This window comes from Cydia splendana, chromosome 12 (assembly GCF_910591565.1).
Source record: "Cydia splendana chromosome 12, ilCydSple1.2, whole genome shotgun sequence".
Taxonomy (NCBI): domain Eukaryota; kingdom Metazoa; phylum Arthropoda; class Insecta; order Lepidoptera; family Tortricidae; genus Cydia; species Cydia splendana.
The window spans coordinates 3957839-3983481 of NC_085971.1; the positions used below are offsets into that span (position 1 = coordinate 3957839).

At 37.4% G+C, this 25643-nt stretch overlaps 2 protein-coding genes across 4 annotated transcripts in view; one reads left to right on the plus strand and one right to left on the minus strand.

The window, feature by feature from the left end:
* LOC134795310 (probable E3 ubiquitin-protein ligase sinah) overlaps positions 1-2341 on the minus strand; it is a 67437-nt gene extending 65096 nt beyond the window's left edge. Inside the window, exon 1 of the mRNA XM_063767126.1 lies at positions 2174-2341. Coding sequence (XP_063623196.1) covers positions 2174-2197 — 24 coding nt within the window. The 5' untranslated portion in view covers positions 2198-2341. The remainder of the gene's footprint in view (positions 1-2173) is intronic.
* Positions 1-25643, plus strand: part of LOC134795289 (adenylate cyclase type 2) — a 288583-nt gene that overhangs the window by 201438 nt on the left and 61502 nt on the right. The gene's annotated exons all lie outside the window — the stretch shown is intronic.

Sequence of the window (25643 nt, forward strand, 5' to 3'; positions counted from 1 at the left end):
ATTGTGGCTCGAAATGTCTTCGAGACATTTAGATGAGAGACATTGAGATTTTAAAATTCTACGATTTTATTGTATTACATTTGAGTACCTTTAGTACCTACTAATACATACCTAGTATCAAAAATATAATAAAAATACCTACTTGGATATTTTCCGCAACATATTCACGCATTTATATTCCTCTAGGAGTTGAACATGTAACAAGTCCTACCAACATTTTTCTACGCATCATTTCTAAGTCACACAGTCACAGCTAAACGCGCCTAATACTCGCATTATACACCTAAGCTGATAGTAGTCGTACGTGTTTAACACGTATTCAATTTACCGGTTATCTAATAATCACGGCAGAACCGGTTTTCGTCACCGGTTTTATTTACCTGCCCGGGCATTGTTCCTACACTGTTTCGATATAAAACTTGCTTTCTGTTATTTTTAAAGACCATATTATTGTTACACGTGGCCTTTTTCCTTTGTTACATGAAGCACAGTTACCTATAGTTAATTTAGTATACGTTGCGTCATTCATTAAAAAGCACACATTTTTCCTCACCTTTCTTTCATTGATAATGATAAGGCATTTCACGTCGTCCATGCTATTATTCCACTACCCCATACGTGAGCTTTGCGTGCTAAATAAATATCAGTGTCGTGTATGTGACCTATTGACTGCTACATTATATTTAGAATAGAATAGAAATATTTTTACTCATAAACACAAAAACAATTATTTACATACTTAAAAGAAAATCATAGAAAGAATAAAGTGCCACGAAATGACCTTTTCTCAGCATGTTGCTGACGACTTTCAGCGCTGATCTGTCTTCAAACTAATTTACCATGAATTTTACCTACCTACCTACGGCGCGATTCGGGAAATGAATTAGAGATTCACTAGATATAAAATAGTATATGTGACGTTCCACGGCAAAAGGTACCATTGCCCCGGCTGAATATTGGAGCGGCGTTAATATAGCGTAAGAGCCAGCCGCCATAAGGTACCTTTTGCCGTGGAACGTCACATATCTTTACTATTTCATATCTAGTGGATCTCTAGTTAATTTCCCGAATCGCGCCGCTACTCTTTTATGAATACGAGCATGAGCGTGACATATATCATATCATATATCTAACATGCAGATCACGTATTATCCTGAATAATTAAACTTTCTTCACACACCTAATGATCCAATCACGTCTTAACCCAGTTATACTGATCGCAATTCCAATATTGTCGGCTACCATTCCCGGAGGTACAAATCTCTATCTCATACGTGACTGTGTAGTGAAATCCAAGTGTTATTTGAATAGGTAGCTATGACACTATTTTATACCTTAATCCTTGGACATAACCTTCAGAATTTATTGGTTTTATTGGAGTATGTGGTCGTATATACGGCGTTCATAGAATTGGTTTGATTACTAATAAAATAACTGGATAGGGCTTAATCAAGATTAAGTTTAAGCAAAATAAAAGATTTGTGTATAACTTTTGGACTTAGAATAAGGACATAATACATAAATTTACACATCGGTAACTCGTGGCATTTAGGTAGCACTTAAAAGATTAGTGATGAGCACGCATCGGTAACTCGTGGCACTTGACAGTTTCTAACAGACTAGTGATGTGACAATGTTCTTCCTATACGAGTCGAGAAAATGAAACCACTAAAAAAAGGAATTAATTAAACTAATATTTTAAGTGCTACCTAAATGCCACGTTACCGTTGTGTAGACATAATATATGATTTTTAAGTTACCTAATCATATTTTTACTCTTACCGCACTTACAAGTTCCATAGAAGATATTAATTATACTTACATGTCTCTATTCGACAATTAAATAACATTAAAGTAGTTATTTCAAAAACGTCACTACATATTTTCATTCACAGGCATTTTTTCTTATGACACACGTTTAGATAACAGAAATAAAATGCACATGCATGCAAATTACTGCATGTAGAGACTACATCGAACTATGTAGTTGTAATTTCCTTTATATATAAGTACATATCTTTTGTATTAATATCGACATAACTACGATTTAACAGACGTTAAAAAATAACACGCACATAATGAAGTTACTAATGCACTTTAAGTGCTTATAACTGCAATTAAAAAAAACACCACATCATTCACCAACAAAACTTATAAAAACAAAATAACTCACCAGCCCCTGTATCCTGGGAAACATCGTGCACAAAAATCAATGACTCCAAATACAAAGGCGTGTTTACACTGCACGAACACAACTGTCACTTAGCACGTCACTTATCACCACACAACGTGCGCGCGAGTCGGCGCGTGAGACGCGAGTGCGCGCGGGCATGCGAGTGAATCATGGCGGGGAGCCCTCTATCTTTTGTTTTGTTTTTCATGGCGAGTGCAGGGTTAATCCCGGTTGATTTGATGCGATGGAAAATAAATGAGTCTATTAGTTGATAAAAGCCACGTTGTTCTTTTCTTTCTTAATAGTTTTTTTTATGACATTTTATCTTTCGATAGGTAATCCATGATAGATAATTATATTGTATTAGGTGAATGAATTCAACAAGGACATTTAGCACATTTCTTTATATAGTATTTAAATAAATACAACTTCGTGACATACTTATTTACCTACCGGCATATTGTTGACTGTAAGTATGTAGAGCCAAAATTGAAAAGTAGCCTGAAATTTGGAAAATGTGTTACTTAATACGTACATATATGTTTGTTCATTGTTGTGCATTTGTATGTTTTACAAAAAAAAATAACAACATGGGATTATTCTTAGATAACAACTTTAAAACAAACTGCAAAAAAATCTTACGGTAAACAATATCACGCTCAATACTAAGCATAAAATACAAAAGTTTGTCAATAATCAAAAGTTTTGATGGAAATATAATAAACACAACGAAGCCTTACGTATACCTACACACACATAATATACTAATCTATAATCTGCCCTCCTAACGAAAAGTGCAATAACTCGAGTTTTGGGTCAAATTGAGTTATATACATATTCGGATTGAGCATAACGAGTTCTATATTTTCTTCTTAGACAGTTTTAAGGTATCTGTAACGTAAACATGTTTTTTATTAATCATAACTGCAATATCTGAGGCAAAGACTTGTGATTTACTTATGAAGAACGCCATAACTGTAGTTATTCTTGGATTAGTAATACTTTTAAGCAACATTACTAACAATATCCGCAATAACTATAGATATTACACTTTTAGTAAGTAGGATTAATAAAATACTTCAACATCACTTACTTACAAAAACTGCAATAAGGATAGTTATTACGAATATGATTGGTAGGGTGTATTATTTTTATTAGCACGTTACTAGTAAAAAGTGTAATAAGAATTGTTATCGCTCTTATGCTTAGTAAAATTGTGATAACAAATGTTAGTCCAATAACTAATCATAAACGCAATAAGTGAAGTTGTTACACTTATGTTTAGGATTGTCGAAATTTTAATGATAAGTTTACTTAATAACAAGGCAATACAACTAAGTTACTGCACTTATGTTTAGGACGATGGGGCACAGACAGTATAGTTTTACCAATCACGGTGCGATATGATGTCAAGTTATCGCATTTATGAGTAACTTATAAAATAGAGCATAATATAATAAGTAAAAAAGTTTTAAGTTAAATGGTTTTATTTTAATCAGAAAGTGTACCAAAAACTAGAAAATAAAAATGATTATACCAATCGGAGTCCTAAACGCCACTTTTCGACACTATGTCAGTGATTTAAGTATCAATCGATTTTTTTTCTCAGACTAAAATAAAAACGTGCGGCGTTGGAAGGAAAATATATATAATATACATATATAAATAAAATAAAGTCTTAGTAAACATAACTATGTAGCTAGCTAACTAAAAGTCCACGTTGCATTGTATATTCTTATATTTTTAGATCTTTCTAAATACTAACGCCCCACGTTTTTAATTTAGTCTGAGAAAAAAAATCGATTAATACTTAAATCACTGACATCGTGTCGAAAAGTGGCGTTTAGAATCCGACTCGAGAAGACTACATTGCTACCCGTCTTGCATGATTACTGTCGAGAAAGGAGCATAGGAAGTATATAGGACTCCGATTAGTATAATAATTTTTATTTTCTAGTTTTTGGTACACTTTCTGATTAAAATAAAACCGTTTTACTTAATTTTATTTTTAAGTTTTTACTTTAGTAGCATTACGAGTTAATAAACATATTAGATTGCGCCCCCGCTGCAAGATGACAATAGTTATGTATCTTACTAGGGGGCAAAATCGGATTTGATACAGTCAGTATTTTCTTGGCGTTGGTGTGGTGGAAAGAAATGGGGTTAGGCTGTATCAGTATATATAATTATATTATATCAGTTCCGCGTAAGGTCAAAGGCCCGAAGCCTCCGGGAGGTTAGTGCGCCAACACAAAAAACAATAGTACCAGTGTCTAGATGCGAAGGCTGAAGGCCGAGCTCCGCGTAGGGCCGAAGGCCCGAAGCGTTCGGAAGGTTAGTGCTCAGACGCAGAACAAAGGCCGAGCTCCGCGTAGGGCCGAAGGCCCGAAGCGTTCGGAAGGTTAGTGCTCAGATGCAGAACAATGGTACAAGTGTCTGAAGGCCGAAGCCCTGAAGCGTCCGGGAGGTGAATACTCAACACAGAACTATAGTATAAGTGTCTAAATGCGAAGGCCGAGGGCCGAGCTCCGTGTAGGGCCGAAGGCCCGAAGCGTCCGGAAGGTTAGTGCTCAGACACAGAACAATGGTACAAGTGTCTTAATTGCGAAGGCCGAGCTCCGCGTAGGGCCGAAGGCCCTAAGCGTCCGGAAGGTTATTACTCAAACACAGAACAATAGTACAAGTGTCTGAAAGCCGAAGCCCTGAAGCGTCCGGGAGGTGAATACTCAGCACAGAACTATAGTACAAGTGTCTAAATGCGAAGGCCGAGGGCCGAGCTCCGTGTAGGGCCGAAGGCCCGAAGCGTCCGGAAGGTTAGTACTCAGACACAGAATAATGGTACAAGTGTCTTAATCGCGAAGGCCGAGCTCCGCGTAGGGCCGAAGGCCCTAAGCGTCCGGAAGGTTATTATACAAGTGTCTGAAGGCCGAAGCCCTGAAGCGTCCGGGAGGTGAATACTCAACACAGAACTATAGTATAAGTGTCTAAATCGAAGGCCGAGGGCCGAGCTCCGTGTAGGGCCGAAGGCCCGAAGCGTCCGGGACGTTAGTGCTCAAACAAGGAACAATGGTACAAGTGTCTTAATTGCGAAGGCCGAAGGCCGACCTCCGCGTAGGGCCGAGGCCCGAAGCGTCCGGAAGGTTAGTGCTCAAACACAAAACAATGGTACAAGTATCTGAAGGCCGAAGCCTTGAAGCGTCCGGGAGGTGAATACTCAACACAGAACTATTCAATTCAATTCAATTCTTTATTGATAAAAATATAATTTTACATGTCAGGTACATATATGCTAAGTCTTACTTATTACTATAGTATAAGTGTCTAAATGCGAAGGCCGAGGGCCGAGCTCCGTGTAGGGCCGAAGGCCCGAAGCGTCCGGGACGTTAGTGCTCAAACAAAGAACAATGGTACAAGTGTCTTTATTGCGAAGGCCGAAGGCCGAGTTCCGCGTAGAGCCAATGGCCCGAAGCGTCCGGGACGTTAGTCCTCAACAAAGAACAATAAATAAATATAAATATTAGGGGACATCTTACACAGATCAACCTAGCTCCAAACTAAGCAAAGCTTGTACTATGGGTGCTAGGCGACGATATACATACTTATATAGATAAATACATACTTATATACATAGAAAACACCCATGACTCAGGAACAAATATTAGTGTTCATCACACAAATAAATGCCCTTACTGGGATTGGAACCCAGGACCATCGGCTTCGCAGGCAGGGTCACTATCCACTAGGCCAGACCGGTCGTCAATCGTACAAGTGTCTTAATTGCGAAGGCCGAAGGCCGACCTCCGCGTAGGGCCGAAAGCCCGAAGCGTCCGGAAGGTTAGTGCTCAAACACAGAACAATAGTACAAGCGTCTTTATTGCGAAGGCCGAAGGCCGAGTTCCGCGTAGAGCCAATGGCCCGAAGCGTCCGGAAAGTCAAATACTCAAATACAGAACTAAAGTATAAGTGTCTAAATGCGAAGGCTGAAGGCCGAGCTCCGCGTAGGGCTGAAGGCCCGATGCATACGGGTTAGTGCTCAAACAAAGAACAATGGTACAAGTGTCTTAATGCGCAGGCCGAAGGTCAACCTCAGCGTAGGGCCGAAGGCCCGAAGCGTCCGGGAGGTTAATGCTCAAACACGGAACAATGGTACAAGTGTCATAAAATACACTTTTGCAGCAACCTCTTCTTCTTCTTAAACCTAGAGTTTTCCCGGCCTAGCGCAAGGGTCCGCTTTCCTGCTCAGTCTTCTCCACTTTGCCCGGTCTTCGGCATCCTCAGGTGTGAGATTGGTCTCTCCCATGTCCGCTGTCACGACGTCCAGCCAGCGCTTCTTAGGCCTACCGCGGCCGCGTGATCTAGGGCCTTGGACAGTGAGATTGAGGCATCTATTTCCGACGTAGTCTACCGGTCTGTGGCGTATATGGCCATACCATCGGAGGCGACTTTCCTGCAGCTTATCCGCTACGTCACGGATTCCGAGGCTGCCACGCATGTGTTCGTTACGTATGCGATCTAGTCGCGTAACGCCACACATCCATCGCAACATCTTCATCTCCGTGACGTGAAGCTGCTGGACATGCCTTCCGAGGACAGGCCAGGGCTCGCTACCATATAGTAGGACTGGTCGGATGATGCTCTTGTACACAAGGCCCTTTAGCTTCACCGGTATCCTGGGGTCGCAGAGGACACCGGTTACTTCTCGCCATTTTGCCCAAGCAGCGCTAATTCGGGCTGGGACGTCGTGATCGATTTCACCCGATTCGTGCAGCATGGACCCAAGGTATTTGAATTTATTCGTTTTCACGACAAATTCGTCTCCTACCTTTATGGGGTCGGGGTCCGTGCCGCCACATGCCATGTACTCGGTCTTCGCAACATTTAGTTTCAGACCGCCGTTCTCTAGCGCACCCTTCCATTGGTTCACTTTATGCTCCAGTTTCTGTTTGTCCTCATCTGTCAGTGCAACGGTTTTGCAACAACCATAATAGAAAAAAAAAATTAAATACATTGTCTTACTAACTAAAACTGCAACAAGTAAACTACTTACTGTACTTAAGATTCAAGCATACAGTACAGCACCATACTATAATTGCTTAAAATAATCGTAATATCTTGATTTACTTACGATAAGTGCGATAAGTAGACTACTTATTGCAGTTATGGCTTGTAATTATATCATGTCTGTATTGGACCATCCTAAGCATAAGTGCGTTTGCTCATTTTTTATAGTATTAATAAATGAATAAATAATTATTAGGTACATACAAATAAACTCAATAATATTATCTATTTTTTGGTCAAAGTTTCAAGTCAATAGGATGTGTAATATTGGAGATATCAACTAAACAAATTTAAAATATATTACCGCGTTTTTCTCGAAAGTAGCTTGACTCTAGTTATTGCACTTTTCGTTAGGAGGGCAGTAATATACTAACTAGTTTGCTTCAACAGTAAAGTCGTTTGGAATTCTACCAGCGAATTGTGTCGCGTGGAATATTTATTAGAGATGTCATTTCGGCAACTATGAATTCTCTTATTTGGCATCCTTCGCCACTTTTTGCAAATTTCCTACTTATTACAATTACTTATGAAATACTTATTAAATACACATGTATTAGACTATGCTATATATGCTATGGTATGGTATTAAATATTTTTTCTTTTTAGGTACATAGGTTTTATAAAGAATAAATCGATACTTAAAATATAAGTTCTCGTATTATTGGGAAATAATTGGCAAGATAGAAAGTTTTTTGGGCATTTTTTGATTGAAAACAATTGTATGTTTAAAATAGTTAGAGGCTATATATATTTACTTTAACTACATACTAGGGCATGTAGCAGTACTGTTCAACGACAAAAAAATTAAATTAACTGATGGTTCTAGGCCAAAGAAGTTGTCATATAAAAGAAACTCAAAATATAGACATATTTTGCATATAATATTCGGCACTATGGCCGATAGACCGGGAGATAGTGACACATTTTACTGGGTCATTTGTACCAGTATGGCGGTTCGTCAGGGGTCTAAGCATGTAATGAAGGAAAGAAAAATGATGGTCATAGCGCTGGTACCGGCGGCCCAATCGCGTGGGCGTTAGTCGAACGTGTCGGATAAAATACGAGTGTCGAACGATTTGTTCCACAAAAATCCTCGTATTTTCCGATAGTCCATAAAAAAGAAGTAGGCGGTAGCGTAATGCCATACTTCCCCGGTGTGACTTACAGCCCGCCATACTGAGGCGAACACATTAATTAAAAAAAAACAATTCAACCATTTGTGCCAAGCTAATTTTTGCACAGGTGATCATCGTCGAGCAGCCATTCATGGACATCACCATGCCATACTCTTCGGACGGTTCCAAATGACCGCCATACCGCCGCAAGGGAGTTAATTTTTTTTTTGTTAAACGATTTGTACCAGTATTGCATTTAAATTTTTGGAAAGTATTTGATAAAATGTGACCGTTATTATAATTGCCATACTTATAGTAGGGGGATAAAGTGCTGCCATACTTGAAAAACTTATTTAATCGACACGTTTCAAAAATACGACTATGTATACGTAAAATAATTTTTTACAGCATGGCATCATCATATTCTGTTTGTTTGGATACAATTGTACCTAAAAAAATATATTTCAGATTATAACTACGGGGCGGACGACTGTGAGACTTAAGCCAAGACTTAAAACAAAAAACAATTTTTTGACGATTTGTACCAGTATGGCATTTGGATTTTTGGAAATGATATGATGCAATGTGACCATTATTATATTTGCCATACTTCTAATAGGGGGAAAAAGGGGCACCATACTTGAAATAAATAAAAATATTGTACACATTTGCCACCTCCTACAGGTATGGCATTATGAGATTTCCATTTATGATCACACAGAAAGTCTTGAAAAAAAATTACAAGATGGTACAAATCGTTTAGCAATAAAAAAAAAATTAACTCCTTTGCGGCGGTATGGCGGCCATTTGGAACCATCCGAAAAGTATGGCATGGTGATGTCCATGAATGGCTGCTCGACGATGATCACCTGTGCAAAAATTAGCTTGGCACAAATGATTGAATTGTTTTTTTTAAATTAATGTGTTCGCCTCAGTATGGCGGGCTGTAAGTCACACCGGAGAAGTATGGCATTACGCTACCGTCTACTTCTTTTTTATGGACTATCGAATAATACGAGGATTTTTGTGGAACAAATCGTTCGACACTCGTATTTTATCCGACACGTTCGACTAACGCCCACGCGATTGGGCCGCCGGTACCAGCGCTATGACCATCATTTTTATTTCGTTCTTTACGTACTACCCCTGACGAACCGCCATACTGGTACAAATGACCCAGTAAAATGTGTCACTATCTCCCGGTCTACGAGAGCGTAGCTGGATATTCGGCGTTCAGTGTTCGGCCAAAGCCACTATTTGTGGCATCTCTTATATTTATATTTATTAGATTATAAGGCAAAAATAAACATCTAGAATTCACAAAACGATAAAGTATTGTTTATAACATGACGTAATTTGATTAAGTGTATACTTATTTCCAGAATTCGCTATCATTTAACCTCAATAATGGTTGGTTTTAGTTATTATTTAATAAGATTCTCTAGTCATATAAGACCGAAAATAGGAATTAAGTAGTATTCAAGATAATGGGGAACAAAAATACATCCTATATCTATTTTTTTTAGTTATTTGGACAATGTTGTTTTCATTCTAATAATAATAATTATTGCAATTTTTCAAACCTTACTTAAGGTGTGTTATTTTTTAACGATGCTTGTTTTTAATTTGTGGCGATGTTTCGAACGTATTTTTTTTATGGAATGTATTTATAAATAAACGCACATCTACTAATTATAGAAATGATAATAATTTGTTCGACAGGCAGAATTTTGGTTATAATATTTGTGTTAGTATGGCACAAAGGATGCTTAAATTATTTATGGCACTGTGTTAATGATAAGGTAAGTACTTAATTAACATGTCCAAATTAAATATGTACCAACTGATTTCTCAGTGTTTTTAGATCCTTTGCTTCTTTTTTATATCTGAAATTCATACCGACCATGCTAACTCTGCTTGGCATTTGCAATAATAAAGTGTTGCAAAATATGATGTTTATACTTTAAACTGACATCCCTAACTTTGTTCTATTAGAGCTCATTTAGACGATGCGAGAACTCGAGTTTCATTACATTGCGGGTTTTGATTGGTCCGTTGAATTGGACGTAACCAACAGTCCGCAATGTAACTAAAATCGCATGCGAGTTCGCGCGCCGCGCGCCGTTTAAATCAGCCCTTAAAGTTGATAAAATATTAGCTTAGTCGGACTCTATTAACTTAATAATACCATTTAAATGCTTACAAAAGCCAACAAGCATAGTATGACTAATACAAACGATAATATTAAGGCGCGGTGTGTAGTAAAATGCGCTTTTTTGTCTCCATATTTACAGACTTTTACAAGGATTTCATGCATTATTTTCTAGTATGTATAACTTCAGTCCTTGAACTACGTTATTGCTTGTCAGAAACACGACGGCTCATAAGTTTTTCGATAGAATCTTAAGTTGAAAACATGCCTAACACTGTCTTTATTTCCTTATGTCAGAAGTACTACGACGAAACTGTATATGAAACTTACTTCAGTCGATAGCTTTTAAGTAAATCTTCATTATTGCTTGTCCTTTTATCGAAACGTTAATGTTTTCATTCATCATTTGATGAATTCAACATTTTGCTTACTAAATTACACCCTACGCGGCAATACCTTGCGCCCATTCCTCACGCCAGTACGCCCGTGACCACTGTCGGCGTCGGACCTATGCTAGTTTAGCGGACGTTTCATAAAATGGGTAATCACAGTATAAATATGCAAGTATGTTATACACACAATGTTTTTCAACATGCTTACGAAGAAAAGCAAAATAATTCTTAAATACGGTGACATTTCAGACATTCGTCCGTCATATTGTCATTTTATAACAAGTTGGGCAGCAAAGGCACACACCCATCTAACCAATCCGGAATTCAGTCACGATTGATAAATTGTGTAAACATATTTTAAAAGGCTATAAAATTAATCAAATTGAATAATTTATACAGGATTCAAATATTTTAGACTGGTCATATTTTTCATAATATCGATTTCGACTGGCAAATCGTATTACTTTTTGGCAACCGGGTTTTTTAACCTAATTAGACCCCGCTGAATCCGAATTTGCCGGTTGCTTGACCGAATTCTTGACCGGAAGTGAGATATTTGATATTAAAGGACCCTTTTTTTAGTTTTTCGTAAATAACTCGTAAACGGTGGCCAATATCAAAAAATGTTGTAAAACGTTAATAATCTACACAAAATTTTGTACAAAAAAGATTCAGTACACTTTTCGCAGGGATCAATATTTAAAAAGATAATAAAGAAGGAAAGTTAATTATAATAAATTCTAAGCTTCCTTGTTTGTATTTTTTCGTTAATAATTTGAAAAATAAGACTCATTGCAAAAAAAATCTTATACATAAATAACAACTTACCCGCTGCTTTGTCTTTTTAGGGTTCCGTACCCAAAGGGTAAAACGGGACCCTATTACTAAGACTTCGCTGTCCGTCCGTCTGTCACCAGGCTGTATCTCACGAACCGTGATAGCTAGACAGTTGAAATTTTCACAGATGATGTATTTCTGTTGCCGCTATAACAACAAATACTAAAAACAGAATAAAATAAAGATTTAAGTGGGGCTCCCATACAGCAAACGTGATTTTTGACCAAAGTTAAGCAACGTCGGGCGTGGTCAGTACTTGAATGGGTGACCGTTTTCTTTTTGCATTTTTTCCGTTTTTTTTTTTTGCATTATGGTACGGAACCCTTCGTGCGCGAGTCCGACTCGCACTTGCCCGGTTTTTTTTAATATTGATCCTAGCGAAAAGTGTCCTACATGTTTCTTGTAGGAAATTTTATGTTTATTATTTATGTATAAGATTTTTTTTGCTATGAGTCATACTTTTCAAATTATTAACGAAAAAATAAAAACAAGGAACCTTAGAATTTAATATAATTAACTTTCTCTCTTTATTATCTTTTTAAATATTGATCCCTGCTAAAAGTGTACTGAATCTTTTTTGTACAAAATTTTGTGTAGATTATTAACGTTTAACAAGATTTTTTTATATTGGCCACCATTTACGAGTTATTTACGAAAAACTAAAAAAAGGGACCTTCACCCCCCCTCCCCCCTACACCCACAGCACACCCGCTAAGCTCGAGGACATTAAGTATGGTTATCTGGACACCACAAGGTATAACTGTGCCAATTTTCAAAATTATACGAATTATTTCCGCACATTTTTTTTATTTTCTTGAGCTATTAACTAACTCGAATGTCGAAGTAGAAGTGTTTTTTGTCATTACAATCTTTAAATGCTTGACTTTTACTCGTCAATTCAAAATTAGAAAAATAGTAAGTATTACAGTTAGAGTTATAAATTGTTATAATTCTTTCTTGTGAAGACAGCTAATTTTATGTACTTATTGGAGCTATGCATAACTCAATAGTCCCACAAATTATCTTAGCTTTGCTAGTATTCTTCCTTATTTTCACTACCTACTTGCCCGAAATTGACTGCTAGAGTTAGACCAAGTCTGCAACGATTTTGATAGCATAGGCAGTGCAAGTGTTATTCATAATTTCATAGAAGATTGACGTTTAAAATAACACTTGCACTGCGTGTGCAATCAAAATCGTTGCAGATTTTTCTTGGTCTAGCTCTATTACATTTTTAATGTCTATTAGTACCTAAGTACTATTTTTTGTCTCATAATAATTTGGTATCATTTGATTAGATTCTCAGTTTGTCGCGGTATACACTTATATTGTATATAATTAACTAGCAAAAAGCAGAGCTTTGTAAGGGCTCGCGGAGGTTTTCTACCTTAACGTACCGAACCGATTGCTGTCCGGTACGCCTGTCTGTTACAGCTTTTACTTTGTCCTTTAAAAACGTGTCCAGACGACAGAATCAAATTGCCAATATCATCCACACGTAATATACAATTTCATAAGTGCATTACATCCTACACGGTCGCCCAGTACTTTTTGTAAGGAAACCAAATGGCTTTCCTACATAATGTTGGGTCAGCGAGCCAATGTTCTTGAATTTATTTTTGCGTCCACTCCACACAATTGATCGAAAAACTATCCCGTCTGGACACCTACTGGCGGTAATCACGCTGCTCCGCACATAAACTAACACACACAATTCCACTAGGTACAGCCAGGGTCCAGCATCAGCTCTATCTTGGGTACTGCTCTTCCAAGTTCTCATTAAGACGTGTCAGATGACCAAAACAGCGTGTGCCTATGTTGCACCAAACCTGAGTTCCACTAGGTACAGCCAGGGTTCAGCATCAGCTCTATCTTGGGTGCTAATCTCCTAAGTGCTCATCAAGACGAGTCGGATGGCCAAAACAGCGTGTGCCTATGTTGCAACAAACCTGAGTTCCACTAGGTACTGCCAGGGTTCAGCATGAGTTCTATCTTGGGTACTGTTCTCCCAAGTGCTCATCATGACGAGTCGGATGTCCAAAATAGCGTGTGTCTATGTTGCATCAAACCTGATCGAGTTCCACTAGGTTCAGCCAGGGTTCAGCATCAGCTCTATCTTGGGTACTACTTTCCTAAGTTCTCATCAAGACGAGTTGCATGACCAAAACAGCGTGTGCCTATGTTGTATAAAACCCGAGCTCCATTAGGCACTGTCAGGGTTCAGCATCAGCTATCTTGGGTACTGAAAGTACTGATCTACCCAGTGATCATCATGACGAGTCGGATATCCAAAACAGCGTGTGTCTATGTATGTTGCATCAAACCCGAGCTCCACTAGGTACTGCCAGGGTTCGGCATCGGTTCTATCTTGGGTACTACTCTCCTAAGTGCTCATCAAGATGAGTCGGATGACCAAACCATAATGTGCCTTTGTTACACCAAACCTGAGTTCCACTAGGTACTGCCAGGGTACTGGGTTATTTTGCTGAACTGCACGCCGACGTTTCGATTGGCGTGCAGTTCCCATACAAGTTGCAGTCGGGTTGTAGTCCGTCTGTATCGGCCCTAAGTCACTGAAGTTTGTATTAATTATGCTTATCTTTATTTATAATTTTAGCAGTTCCAAGCAATAGTAACACTAAAGGCGCCATTCATTAATTACGTAAGACAATTTTTGCCAGCTTTTGACCCCCTCCCTCCCCTATGTAAGAAATAATAAGAATAGGCTGACCCCGTCCAGCCACCAATATAATTTATTTTCAAAAAATTTTTTATGAATGTTTATTTGTACCTGTACAAAGGTACTTGAGCTCGTTTAAGCTAACTCTGCACCGTGTTTGATAGCATAGAGTGTGGAAGTATTATTTTAAACGTCATAATGTCATAGAAATTAAAAAAAATATCGCATCTTTGTGATCTTACTTAAGAACTATGAAAACCCCCTCCCACTCCCTTGTAAGAAAAAATAAGATATGTTCGACCCCCCTCCACCCCAAAATCGTCTTACGTAATAAATGAATGGCGCCAAAACTGTATCTCGAACTGAAAATACCTGATTTAAGTTTGCTAACACAACATGACTGATCATCACATCGTCAGCGTCACAAAACATACGAGTAAATTGACCTCCGCAGTAAATATACAGCAAGATTGATTGTTCTAGTAGGTATTCACAAAAACTTATTGCTAAAATGGAAATCAAACCAAGTGAAGCGAGGTGGGTTGAATCCAAAATTGTACCCACTTTGGTATTCATCGTTGTTAATGGCGTAAGCGCCATCGACATTATTGAACTTGAAAACACCACATAGGTATCGTATTGTCTGAATACCCACAACACAAGCCTTCTTAAGTAGTCAATTTGTATAAGAATGTCCAATATTTATTTATTTATTTATTACTGACGCCATCTGTTTGAGAAATAAATAATTAGCATTCGCACGAATGTTAATTCATCATTTTGCCAACAGATGGCGCTAGTAGTAATACAAAGTGTTATTACTTTATTTTATTTTTTTAGGTTTATAAAATGATATTTTTATGTTTGATAACACATCTAGACATGAATTTAAATTACTATGTTAAATTTCAAACCTAACAGTGCAGTAGTTTTTCCGTAAAGTGTACCACAAGAATGCATAGTTCGTCGATTAGTGATAGGGCTCGCTTCGCTCGCCCTAATAATTATTTAGACTCACCGTCTTACCTACCATTTTTAATTTCATTAAGTACTCATCAAAATTCGAATTTGCTAATAAATCTTATTCAATATTAATTGCCGGAAAAAATCCCGGAACTGACAATTCAGAATACCGATGTCGTCAGAATAAGGACGTAGACGTGCTGCGCGGGAATGGTGCGGGGCGCCCGCCTGCCCGATCTACCACGCGTCTGCTTCACCCCCTTGAAAACGTAAAACTCGAGTATAAGAGCGCCTTAAATGCATGAGTAAAAGTTATCTTTGCACATGTTATTTCTGACAGTTCGCAAGTTTGCGACCGGGTTGTCTGACATGTGACAATTTAACCGTTATTGATGCGACCTAATACCCTAAAAAGGATGCAAAACAACTTACAAAGACGCAAACATAGTATGGTAATAGATATTTTCACTTTTAAATTTACACGTTTTCACTCCGGTCTATTTATGTCAATTCTACACAAGTGTTGGATCAAATATGTGGCTTTCCAATAGAGAAGGGTCATTATGTTTCATATGCACTAGGACCTTTCTATCAGAAAAGGGTCCTTATGCACCCTTACGGAACCTTCATGGAAAGCCACATATGGTGCTATTACACTTTGTCATTAGTGAAAGCTGATTTAGACTACTACGTAGACGGATAGCCCAGATATATTGTAGGTAAATAATGGCAGGTAGTGTAGGTAGGTATAGCGGTGGTGGCCGAGTGGATATGACGTCCGACTTTCAATCCGGAGGTCGCAGGTTCAAATCCTGGCTCGTACCAATGAGTTTTTCGGAACTTATGTACGAAATATCATTTGATATTTACCACTAGCTTTTCGGCGAAGGAAAACATCGTGAGGAAACCTGCATACATCTGCGAAGAAATTCAAAGGTGTATGTGAAGTCCCCAATCCGCATTGGGCTAGCGTGGGGACTTATAGCCCAAGCCCTCTCGCGCATGAGAGGAGGCCTGTGCCCAGCAGTGGGACGTATATAGGCTGAAATGATGATGATGATGATGAGTGTAGGTACTAAACAATTTGGCCAATTTGGTGGTCGTGCCTGAGAAATAAGGTTAATTTTGTTTTCTTTGAGTTAAATGACTCATTTTGACTCAGATAACAACTTTATTAAAGTTGAAACAGAAGGAGCGCTTTGAGAAATGACTTCTAAAAGTAAACTAACTCCTTATTACCATAATTTACAAGTAAATTACCTGCTAATTATTTTTAATTATGATTTTGAAAAGGATTTAACGTTTAATAATGGATGTTCAAAATTTGGATAAAGGATTATATTTAAATGGAAAGTAAGGCGTTAATCGTTTTTAAATAAAATTAACACAAATTATCAATACAACAAGAGCAGGGCATTATTACCACGTGAATTTTAGAAAGAATGGGTAACTTATGTAGTTTTTTGCAATATTCATAAGAATGTGTCTTAAATATTTAATATAATTTTTAGGGTTCCGTACCTCAAAAGGAAAAAACGGAACCCATACAGGATCACTCGTGCGTCTGTCTGTCCGACCATTCCCCCCTTTATCTCCGAAACTAATACTGGGTCTAAAATTTTGAAAAAAATACACAAAATAGTTCTTAACCTATCACAAAACCACACACAGACACACAACACACACACACACACAGGCAGGAAACAGGACAGACACAGACAGGAAACACACAGGAGGAGGAGGAGGATGACAGGAAATCTATTAGAAATATGCAGTCAAGCGTGAGTCGGAATTAATTACTTATTTTTTGATCCGACCCCTACGGGGTTTTTAAAGACATTTCATTTACGTTCCACATAAAAAAATACATTGTTAAAAATTGGGTAATGTACGTAACCCTTTGGAACGCGAGTCCGACTCGCACTTGAGGGGTTTTTTAATAATATTCATTATAACATACTGTACGGGGAAGGAAATCATCAAATTAGTTGCATTGTGACAAACAGCAACACTCCTAACTGTACATCGGTGGACCTTATTCCAAAAGGCATAAGGACCACCGATGTACACTTAACACTGTGGGCGATGGTACAAGGCTTGTACCGGTATTTTTTGTATAGGAACGAAAACGGTATTTTTTCGTTCTTTGTTAATTATTTCATTTCTAATTGGGCAATCTAATAATACGAATTCGTTACCTTAAAACACAACTGAGTATAAGTATTTGGAGTATAAAATAATCCTGTTGGTCGTCCTAAATACCGTTGGGCAGATAGAGTGGAGGCAGATCTCCGTGAACTCGGCGTCGGCGAAAGCTGGCGGGATACCGCTCTGGACCGATCAAAGTGGCGTGCTCTTGTGTTGGAGGCCAAGACTCATTTTGGGTCACCGCACCAACCAAGTAAGTAAGTAAGTAAGAAATATACGGTTATTTCTAAGTTTTTGCGAAAAACCCGTTCCGACCCCCAAGCATTATGGAATAAAAAATACCTAATAAGGTGAACTGACGTCATGACTGTGTTAACATCGCAATGACGTACATTCATTTGGTATATTAGGAGTTATTGACAATGATATATTGCTGATTAAATGTTATTGATCTATTAAGTAATAGTCAAATGTGCCTACAATGTTTATGGGTTAGATAAAATCTTATCTAATCTTTTAGTAATCACTAAAAGTTACAAGTTTCGACTACCAATAATCTTCATCATCATCATCATAACAAGAGCTTTGCTCTTGTCGGTGGAGTAATCGCCAATCATTTCTGTAATTCTGGGTCTCCCTTCTTCTCTTGTCTTTTCAATCCTGGCTTCCAGGATGTTTAACCAATAATTTTATAACTATTATACAGGCTGTTTGGTCGTTCGTTTGTCAAATTAAAATGGCAAATAGGTTGAATCATTTGCTATCTTCCCAGGCCTAGAAATTTTTAATTTTGCGCACGTTTTTTTTTCAGCTCTATTCCAGTTTTTCGTAAATTTCAAATTTTTACTTGCGCAGTAGTAAAAAAAACCATGGCCAATTTTTTTTTCTAGGCATGAGTAGATAGCAGGCATATAGGCATGACTCAACCTATCTGCCGTTTTAATTTGGCAAACGATGTACCAAAACCAAACACCCTGTATACATTTACTCCACTTAAGAAATGTCCTGCCTCGCACAGCCAAAATGTGGCATGAGTCGTCAGTGGTATTTCCGGACCGATACGATGACCTAGAAAAGAGCTCGCTCCCATCTTAAATCCGGCAACGCACTTGCAACACCTCTGGTGTTGCTGGTGTCCATGTGCGACGGTAATTACTTACCTTCAGGCGATTCGAATATTCGAATGCTCGTTTGCCTTCAATATCATAAAAAAAGTTACAGACTGTTTTTCCAGTTTTCCTTGTTTTGGCCAAACCACGTTTGCTTTTCTGGTATTCCCTCGTTGTAATCGATTAGGGCAGGGGTCTCCAAACTTTTTTACCTGAGGGCCATATTGCGCCTTTTCGAATTTTCGCGCGGGCCACGGCACACAGCATTTCGGCGCCCGGGGGGGGGGGGGGGGAGTGTATCTGGTTGCTGCTGGTAGGGCTGAACACCTGGAGCCGGGCTCCCGCGGGCCGGATTGGACCGCTGTCGGCGGGCCGGATTGGAACGCTTCGCGGGCCGGGGTTTGGAGAGCCCTGGATTAGGGAATAATGAGTAAATGACGGATTGGTGTAATCACTTGCTTTGTTTTTCTTAATTCCTTGTTCATTTATATTTTGAGACATTTTAACTAATATTTAAATATCGGTCATGTTGTTTAATACCAATATAAATGTAGGTGTATTAGGGGACATATTATAGACCAGAGTACATACAGTTTGGTCCCGTTTTTGTCAAAACGCAGTTCTGATGATGGGATCTTTGAGGACTCGAGGGAACTCCTCAAATGTTAAAGGCATACCTACATATAGTGATTTTTCCCTAGGTATTTTATATACAGGTATCTATGCTGTCCCAGGCATGAAATTCTTTGAAACATTCATAGCTTTTAATCTGAATTTCAGATTAAATCGATATTGATAATGCATCTAGGGCAAGTGTAGTCGTTTCGCTGCGCACTCTTGTCTTGTTGCGCAATCTAATCTAGTGCAGATTACAAACGATAAGTGGATGAACACAATTCCATTGTCTCAGACGACTGTACTTGAGTTAAGTATTAGATATTAAATAATAAAGGTACCTAATACCAGTAATACCTTACTTACAATTTAGGTACTATGCTATGCACTTATGAATAATAGACATGAATTAGTACATATGACTTATACAGGGCGTTTTTTGAACAACTAGCCATATTGTGCGAGGTGATTAGGTAGGCCATACTGAACAACTATTTCTATGGGACCAACTCCGAAATCACAAAAAAATTTTTGGCCGTTTCATACATTTTGGTCGAGTGGATGTCGACGTTTTCTATGGGAAGGCCAAATTTTTTATTGGGATTAGTGGGTTGGTCCCATAGAAAAAGTTGTACAGTATAACCTACCTACCTAATCACCTTGCACAATATGGCTAGTTGTTCAAAAAACGCCCTGTATATGGAGTTCTGTTATTCAAAACGTTTGTGAAATCTAACAAACCGTTGATGTTTGTCCCTTGTTGTGTAGAACTTACTATAACAATTTTTAGCAACGAAAGTTACACCCGACTTGAATGTTTATGCCAAAATTCATCTAATTTTATAAGAGCGTAACATCGATTTTATGGAAGCGGGTTTGTGGCGACGGGTTCGCGTGACTCTTAAAACGGTATAGGTACAATATACAATTATACATACCTTACGTGTAACAGGTATTTTCCTTATTAATTTACCTTGAATATTATAGCAGATTAGCAGTTTACAAATCATAAAATTACTTGATTTGTAATTAGTAATCGGAGTAGCTAAATACAATAAGTTCTTGTAATGTCGGAAGCTAGCTGGGTTATCCGACTGGGTTGGTTATTATCCTTGTATATCCTTCTATAGAATGTATACCTACCTGGTGCGCATCCTACAGTAGTATCAAGAACACGGATGTTGCGGATGCAGATTTTTTGACATCCGTGGATGTGGATGCGGAGCCGGGTATTTAAAGGCTCACTTCCGCGGATGCGAATGCGAATGTCAAGGTTAGGTACTTAAAAAACGTCAAGTATTACATTTTTACTAATTTTTATTTAAAAAAAACGAAACTTTTAATATTTGAACAAGAATATAGCTGTTATGTTTAATAAACAGTAACTTTGTCGACTTTTCTGGATCTAGACGATTTCGTTATAGGTAATGACGAAATTACCTAGCACTTACGCCACCGCTAAGACGTTCCTGTACCGACTTGTTAGACATCCGCATCGATATGATGCGGATGCAGATGCGGATTTTGAAAATAATGCGGAAGTTCCGCGGTTGCGGATAGATAGATAGATAAAATCTTTATTCAACCACAACTTACATGCTTTGTGACACAATAAATAAAATATACGGGTGCGAATATTCACAAAATCCCTGATCAAGAATTAGTTAAAACTGACGTTTGGGGGCATCTATTTAATTTTATTGAGATAACATAATTGTATTTTTTTAAATTAAAGTTTATATTGTTTATAATCATTTTTTTGTTGTTTTCAAGAATAACCAAATTTATTCAGCAAAAATAATACGGTCTAATGGGTAATAACCATAAGATTAAAAACTGAAATTAAATTTATAATCTTTATATTTTTACGAACAACAAAGATTCAGACCATTTGAGAACTTCCTCCTTTTTTGGTTAACAATGATTTGAACATAATCACCAAATATTTTTCTTCAAATTACTGTCAATTAACTTTATTTTATCCTTTTGGATTTCAAAGTCAATTAAAAATGTAGGTATTTAGTTCCTACATTATGCGGGGTGAAAAGTGATTACTCCACTGATAATAGCGAGGCTCTTAAATATGACGATGATGATAATACAATTTGCAAAGATTAAGGAAATCAAACAATTATTTTCTAAGAATTCAGTGTATAAAACTTGATACATCGATCGTAACACACAAAACAGGAAAAACAATAGTAACCCGGTCACATTACCTTATCTTATCTTATGTGTGTTAACAGCCCGATTTGTTTGATTTAGGCCAGTTGTTCTAGTTTTATCAAAAGATTTAGATATAAGTTTAGTGCCCGCGGGTGATGGTGATAAAATATCGATATCACAGTGCACTTACTATATTCGCGATATTATGTGGCCTTGAAATAACACTAAAATATGTAATATGTTTATCATTTGATATATAGACAGATTATAGGTTTATAGTACCAAAGATTTATGAAGTGTACAAGGTGTATAAGATAAATAAAGTCTAGGAAAAAAACGTGCCTCGGAAAATCAAAAAAAAGTTATGTACCTATTACCTATATATGCTCGAAAAAATGGCGCCATATATTTGGCCTATAGGTACTCGTGTAGGTGACGACACCGTGTGATATTTAACAATTTTAACACATGTCAGTGAAAGAACATGGGGCAAAGTCATATAGCGTTCTAAAAAAAAATATCTATATTCATATATTTTATAGTTTCATTTTTAGTTTTTTTCCTGTGTCGAAAGATGGCAGTAAGTTTACTGTAACTACAATTTTTTTTATGACAATAAGCTTATATCTCTATACACTCAATTCTCTTTGATAGTACTTAAGTAACATTTTTGAAAGGGGTTTAAAAGTAATATACCTACGAATATAAAGTAGGTACCTTATGAAACATAACAATTTTGACACAAATTTATGACTTGTGTTTAAATATTTGACATCACATTAGAACCCAATTTTTCAACTTTAATATTCTAGATTAAAATTAAATAAGTATTAGACTTGCATGCAGGACAGGTTAGAAGGGATTCTGGTTACTTTGTTCTGAATTTATCTTAGTAAATAGTCATCAAAAGCAATTTACTTTATTTAAGTATGTGTTATCAAACTGCACAACGGGACTTAATCGCGTATTTAAGTTTTAAGATTTACCTCCGACGTTTCGAGGACGGCGTTGTCCCCGTGGTCTCGGAGAAGACTGGCTCAAGTTGACATCAACATCTTCTAGCCGCGCGAGTTTTTCGAACTACCCGCACTTGGTCTTGTTTATCAGTTTGAACGTTTTGCGCACTAGGGATGTCACTCTGTCGACACACAACACTAACGATATTCGATTTATCGACTGTCGATATTCGTTTCCGCTTACATTTACTAATGACTGGATTCCATGTGGATGTGATCTTAAAACCCTCGTCCCGATTAAAATTGCAATGTTTTTTGATTTCAATGGCTTCCCGCACTTTTCTACTGTAGAAATGGCGATCCGTGGAGAGGATTTTAGGGTTATGCAGCTCAATCCAGTGGTTTGGTCCTGACTCCAGCAAATGCTCAGCCACCGCAGACTTGTTGACCTGACGATTTTTGACAGCTGCGATATGTTCCTTAACTCTTTCTGCTATGGTGCGCTTAGTTTCTCCGATATAGGAACTACCACAACTGCAATCTATTTTATAAACGCCAGGTGACTGGAACGGAATAACGTCCTTCGGTGACCTTAGGCTCCCTGCTACTTTGGATAAAGGTGTGTACACCGTCTTTATAGAGTACTTTCCAAGTACTGTGCCAACTTTATCCGTTACCCCTTTTACATACGGCAAAAATGCCGGCTGTCTGGAGACATCAGGACGTTTCCGCGTTGCCTTTCGTCTGGGTTGCCACTTTTTTACCTTGTACCCGTTCCTCCTTAGTACCTCCTGAATGAGATGTTGATGTCAACTTGAGCCAGTCTTCTCCGAGACCACGGGGACAACGCCGTCCTCGAAACGTCGGAGGTAAATCTTAAAACTTAAATACGCGATTAAGTCCCGTTGTGCAGTTTGATAATGTTTAATAATCGTGAAAGTTTAAATCAGTGTTAAGTATGTGTTATTTATTTATTAAGTAATTAGTAGTTGTGCCCGCGGCTCCGCTTTCCTGTCACTCTCTTCTATCTCCCGACAAAAATAATACTTAATTCTAATTGCATAGATAACGCTAATCATGGTTACAGCATGTATTCGACGACATGCATACAAAAATAATATGTACATATGTTGTAACTACATATATACCTACAAAATCCAAAAGAATTTGCGTTTAATATAATAATGAAAATGACGTGACAAATAACGGGTCTCTATTGTTTCCCAAATAGTTTTAAGTCATAATGTATTGTTTGTCCGAATTTTCGTTAGTCATAAATGGTTTTTCTCAGAAACGCGTAAGTTTCTAGGATTGCCATAAAACAAACCTAACCTAACCTAACCTATCTATAGAATAACCTTACGAAAATCCTGAAAAGTTAACGGTTTCAGTTTTATGACTAACGATAATATGACAAACAAAACATTATGACTTAAAACTTTATGGGAAACAAAGGGACCCCCAAATAACATTTTCATTTGAATCAATAATATCTTCAAACGGTTATTTTTTAATTTCTCTTGTAAACTTATTAGTTTGTTTTATCTAAGGATAAACAAGTTCAGAAACGACGCAATAATTAAAGATAATGGCATTGATAATAAATATACATTTCCTAATGATAACATATTACTAATTTTCTGAAGAAAATAAACTGTTATTGTTTGATGATAGGTTTCCTTATTTTAAAATAATAACAAAATAGTGTATTCTAAGATTAACTTCTGTAAGTAGCGTCTAGGAAATAAAAAGTTGAACACCGGTTGTGCCGCTTTATGTGTTCTCACTGCTGTAATGAATGGTTATAATACACATCCACATGAGACTATAATTTTTTGTACCTCGTGCTTTTTGAGTCTCTCGCTATGCTCAAGTTGAGTAGGACCAAATTAGATCTCGCTGGAAAAAATAAAAATAGGTTTTAAAATATTGACAAACATAAGTACAAACTTATACTAAGAGTGCAATAGTGCATCTTTGCATACATATATGTATTCGGAAAACATTACCTACCATTTTTCAATTAAGGATCTAAACAATGTTCTCTGAAGTCGGTACAAAATAATTAGTAACTTGAGACTGTGTCCTTGTTTCGGGATCTCAATTTCATGGAAAACAAAAGCGTCACATTTTTGAAAGTGGAAAACGACACCGTTAGTCGGTGAAGTGACGAGTCACGAACCATAAGTGGGGCGAATGACACATCGTAGACATCCTTGTGACGTGACACTTGACGTTCCATGCTAAATGGTCGGCAGGATCATTTGGAAGCATTCTTTCGCCGATTTATTATAACGAGCTTGGCCAACAAAACAGTTGTTTTCTCAAAGGGAAATGTAGGCTGTTTATCTAACAGGTCGTTTTGCACTATAATATGGCAAAAATGAGACGTCCACTACAACTACGAAAACGAATATTGAACCTTCGTATATCAAAAATATACAAGTGAAAAAATAAATGAATCTACAGGTGAATGAACTGTTCTTGCCCATTTATGTCAAAGTAAGAAAAAGTTTGTTCCATTTTTTATCTGTAACAAATAATCCTATTTCTATTTGCATCAATTTAGACCAGACTTTAGCTATAGGTACCAAGTAGGGAATGCAATCTCGATCTCGCAATTTTGAGATCTCGCGAGATCTCGCACGAATTTTCGAGATTCAATCTCGTTGACAGGAAATCTCGATTTTAGCAATCTCGGTCGAGATCTCGATTAATATTTTCGAGATCTCGAACGAGATTGAAAGATTCATCCGTGTGAATTACTTTGTTTTGAGTTATCATTTTGACCTTATGGTTCATGTTGTTCAGGCAGTGCTATTGTGTGCGGCCGGCTTTAACTGGTGATAAAAGCACTGTGGCGCGCTCTGTGCGGAAAAATCGGATGAACTTAACGTACCCAGTCACAATTATTAATGATTTTTGCTTGCTTACCCTACATTTTTTGTAAGTTGCTGAGTGCTCGTACTGCCTCTTCTTACAATTTTGTAAAATTCAAAATAATTATTACCACTATTTCATAATTACATGCAAATTAGGGCTACAAACGTTTTTTTATTAATAAATGTAGTTATGTATTTATTAAATGTTGATTAATTTTTTGTTTTTATCTTCAAAATAAAACATGACGTACTCTACATAAGTAGTATATATGGAATTCTTAGAGATTTTTGTTCAAAATAACACATTTTTAATTACTTTGTCAAATCTCGATCTCGAAAGTGTGACAGTCGAGATCTCGAAACACCCTATCTCGATTCAGATTTTTCGTGCGAG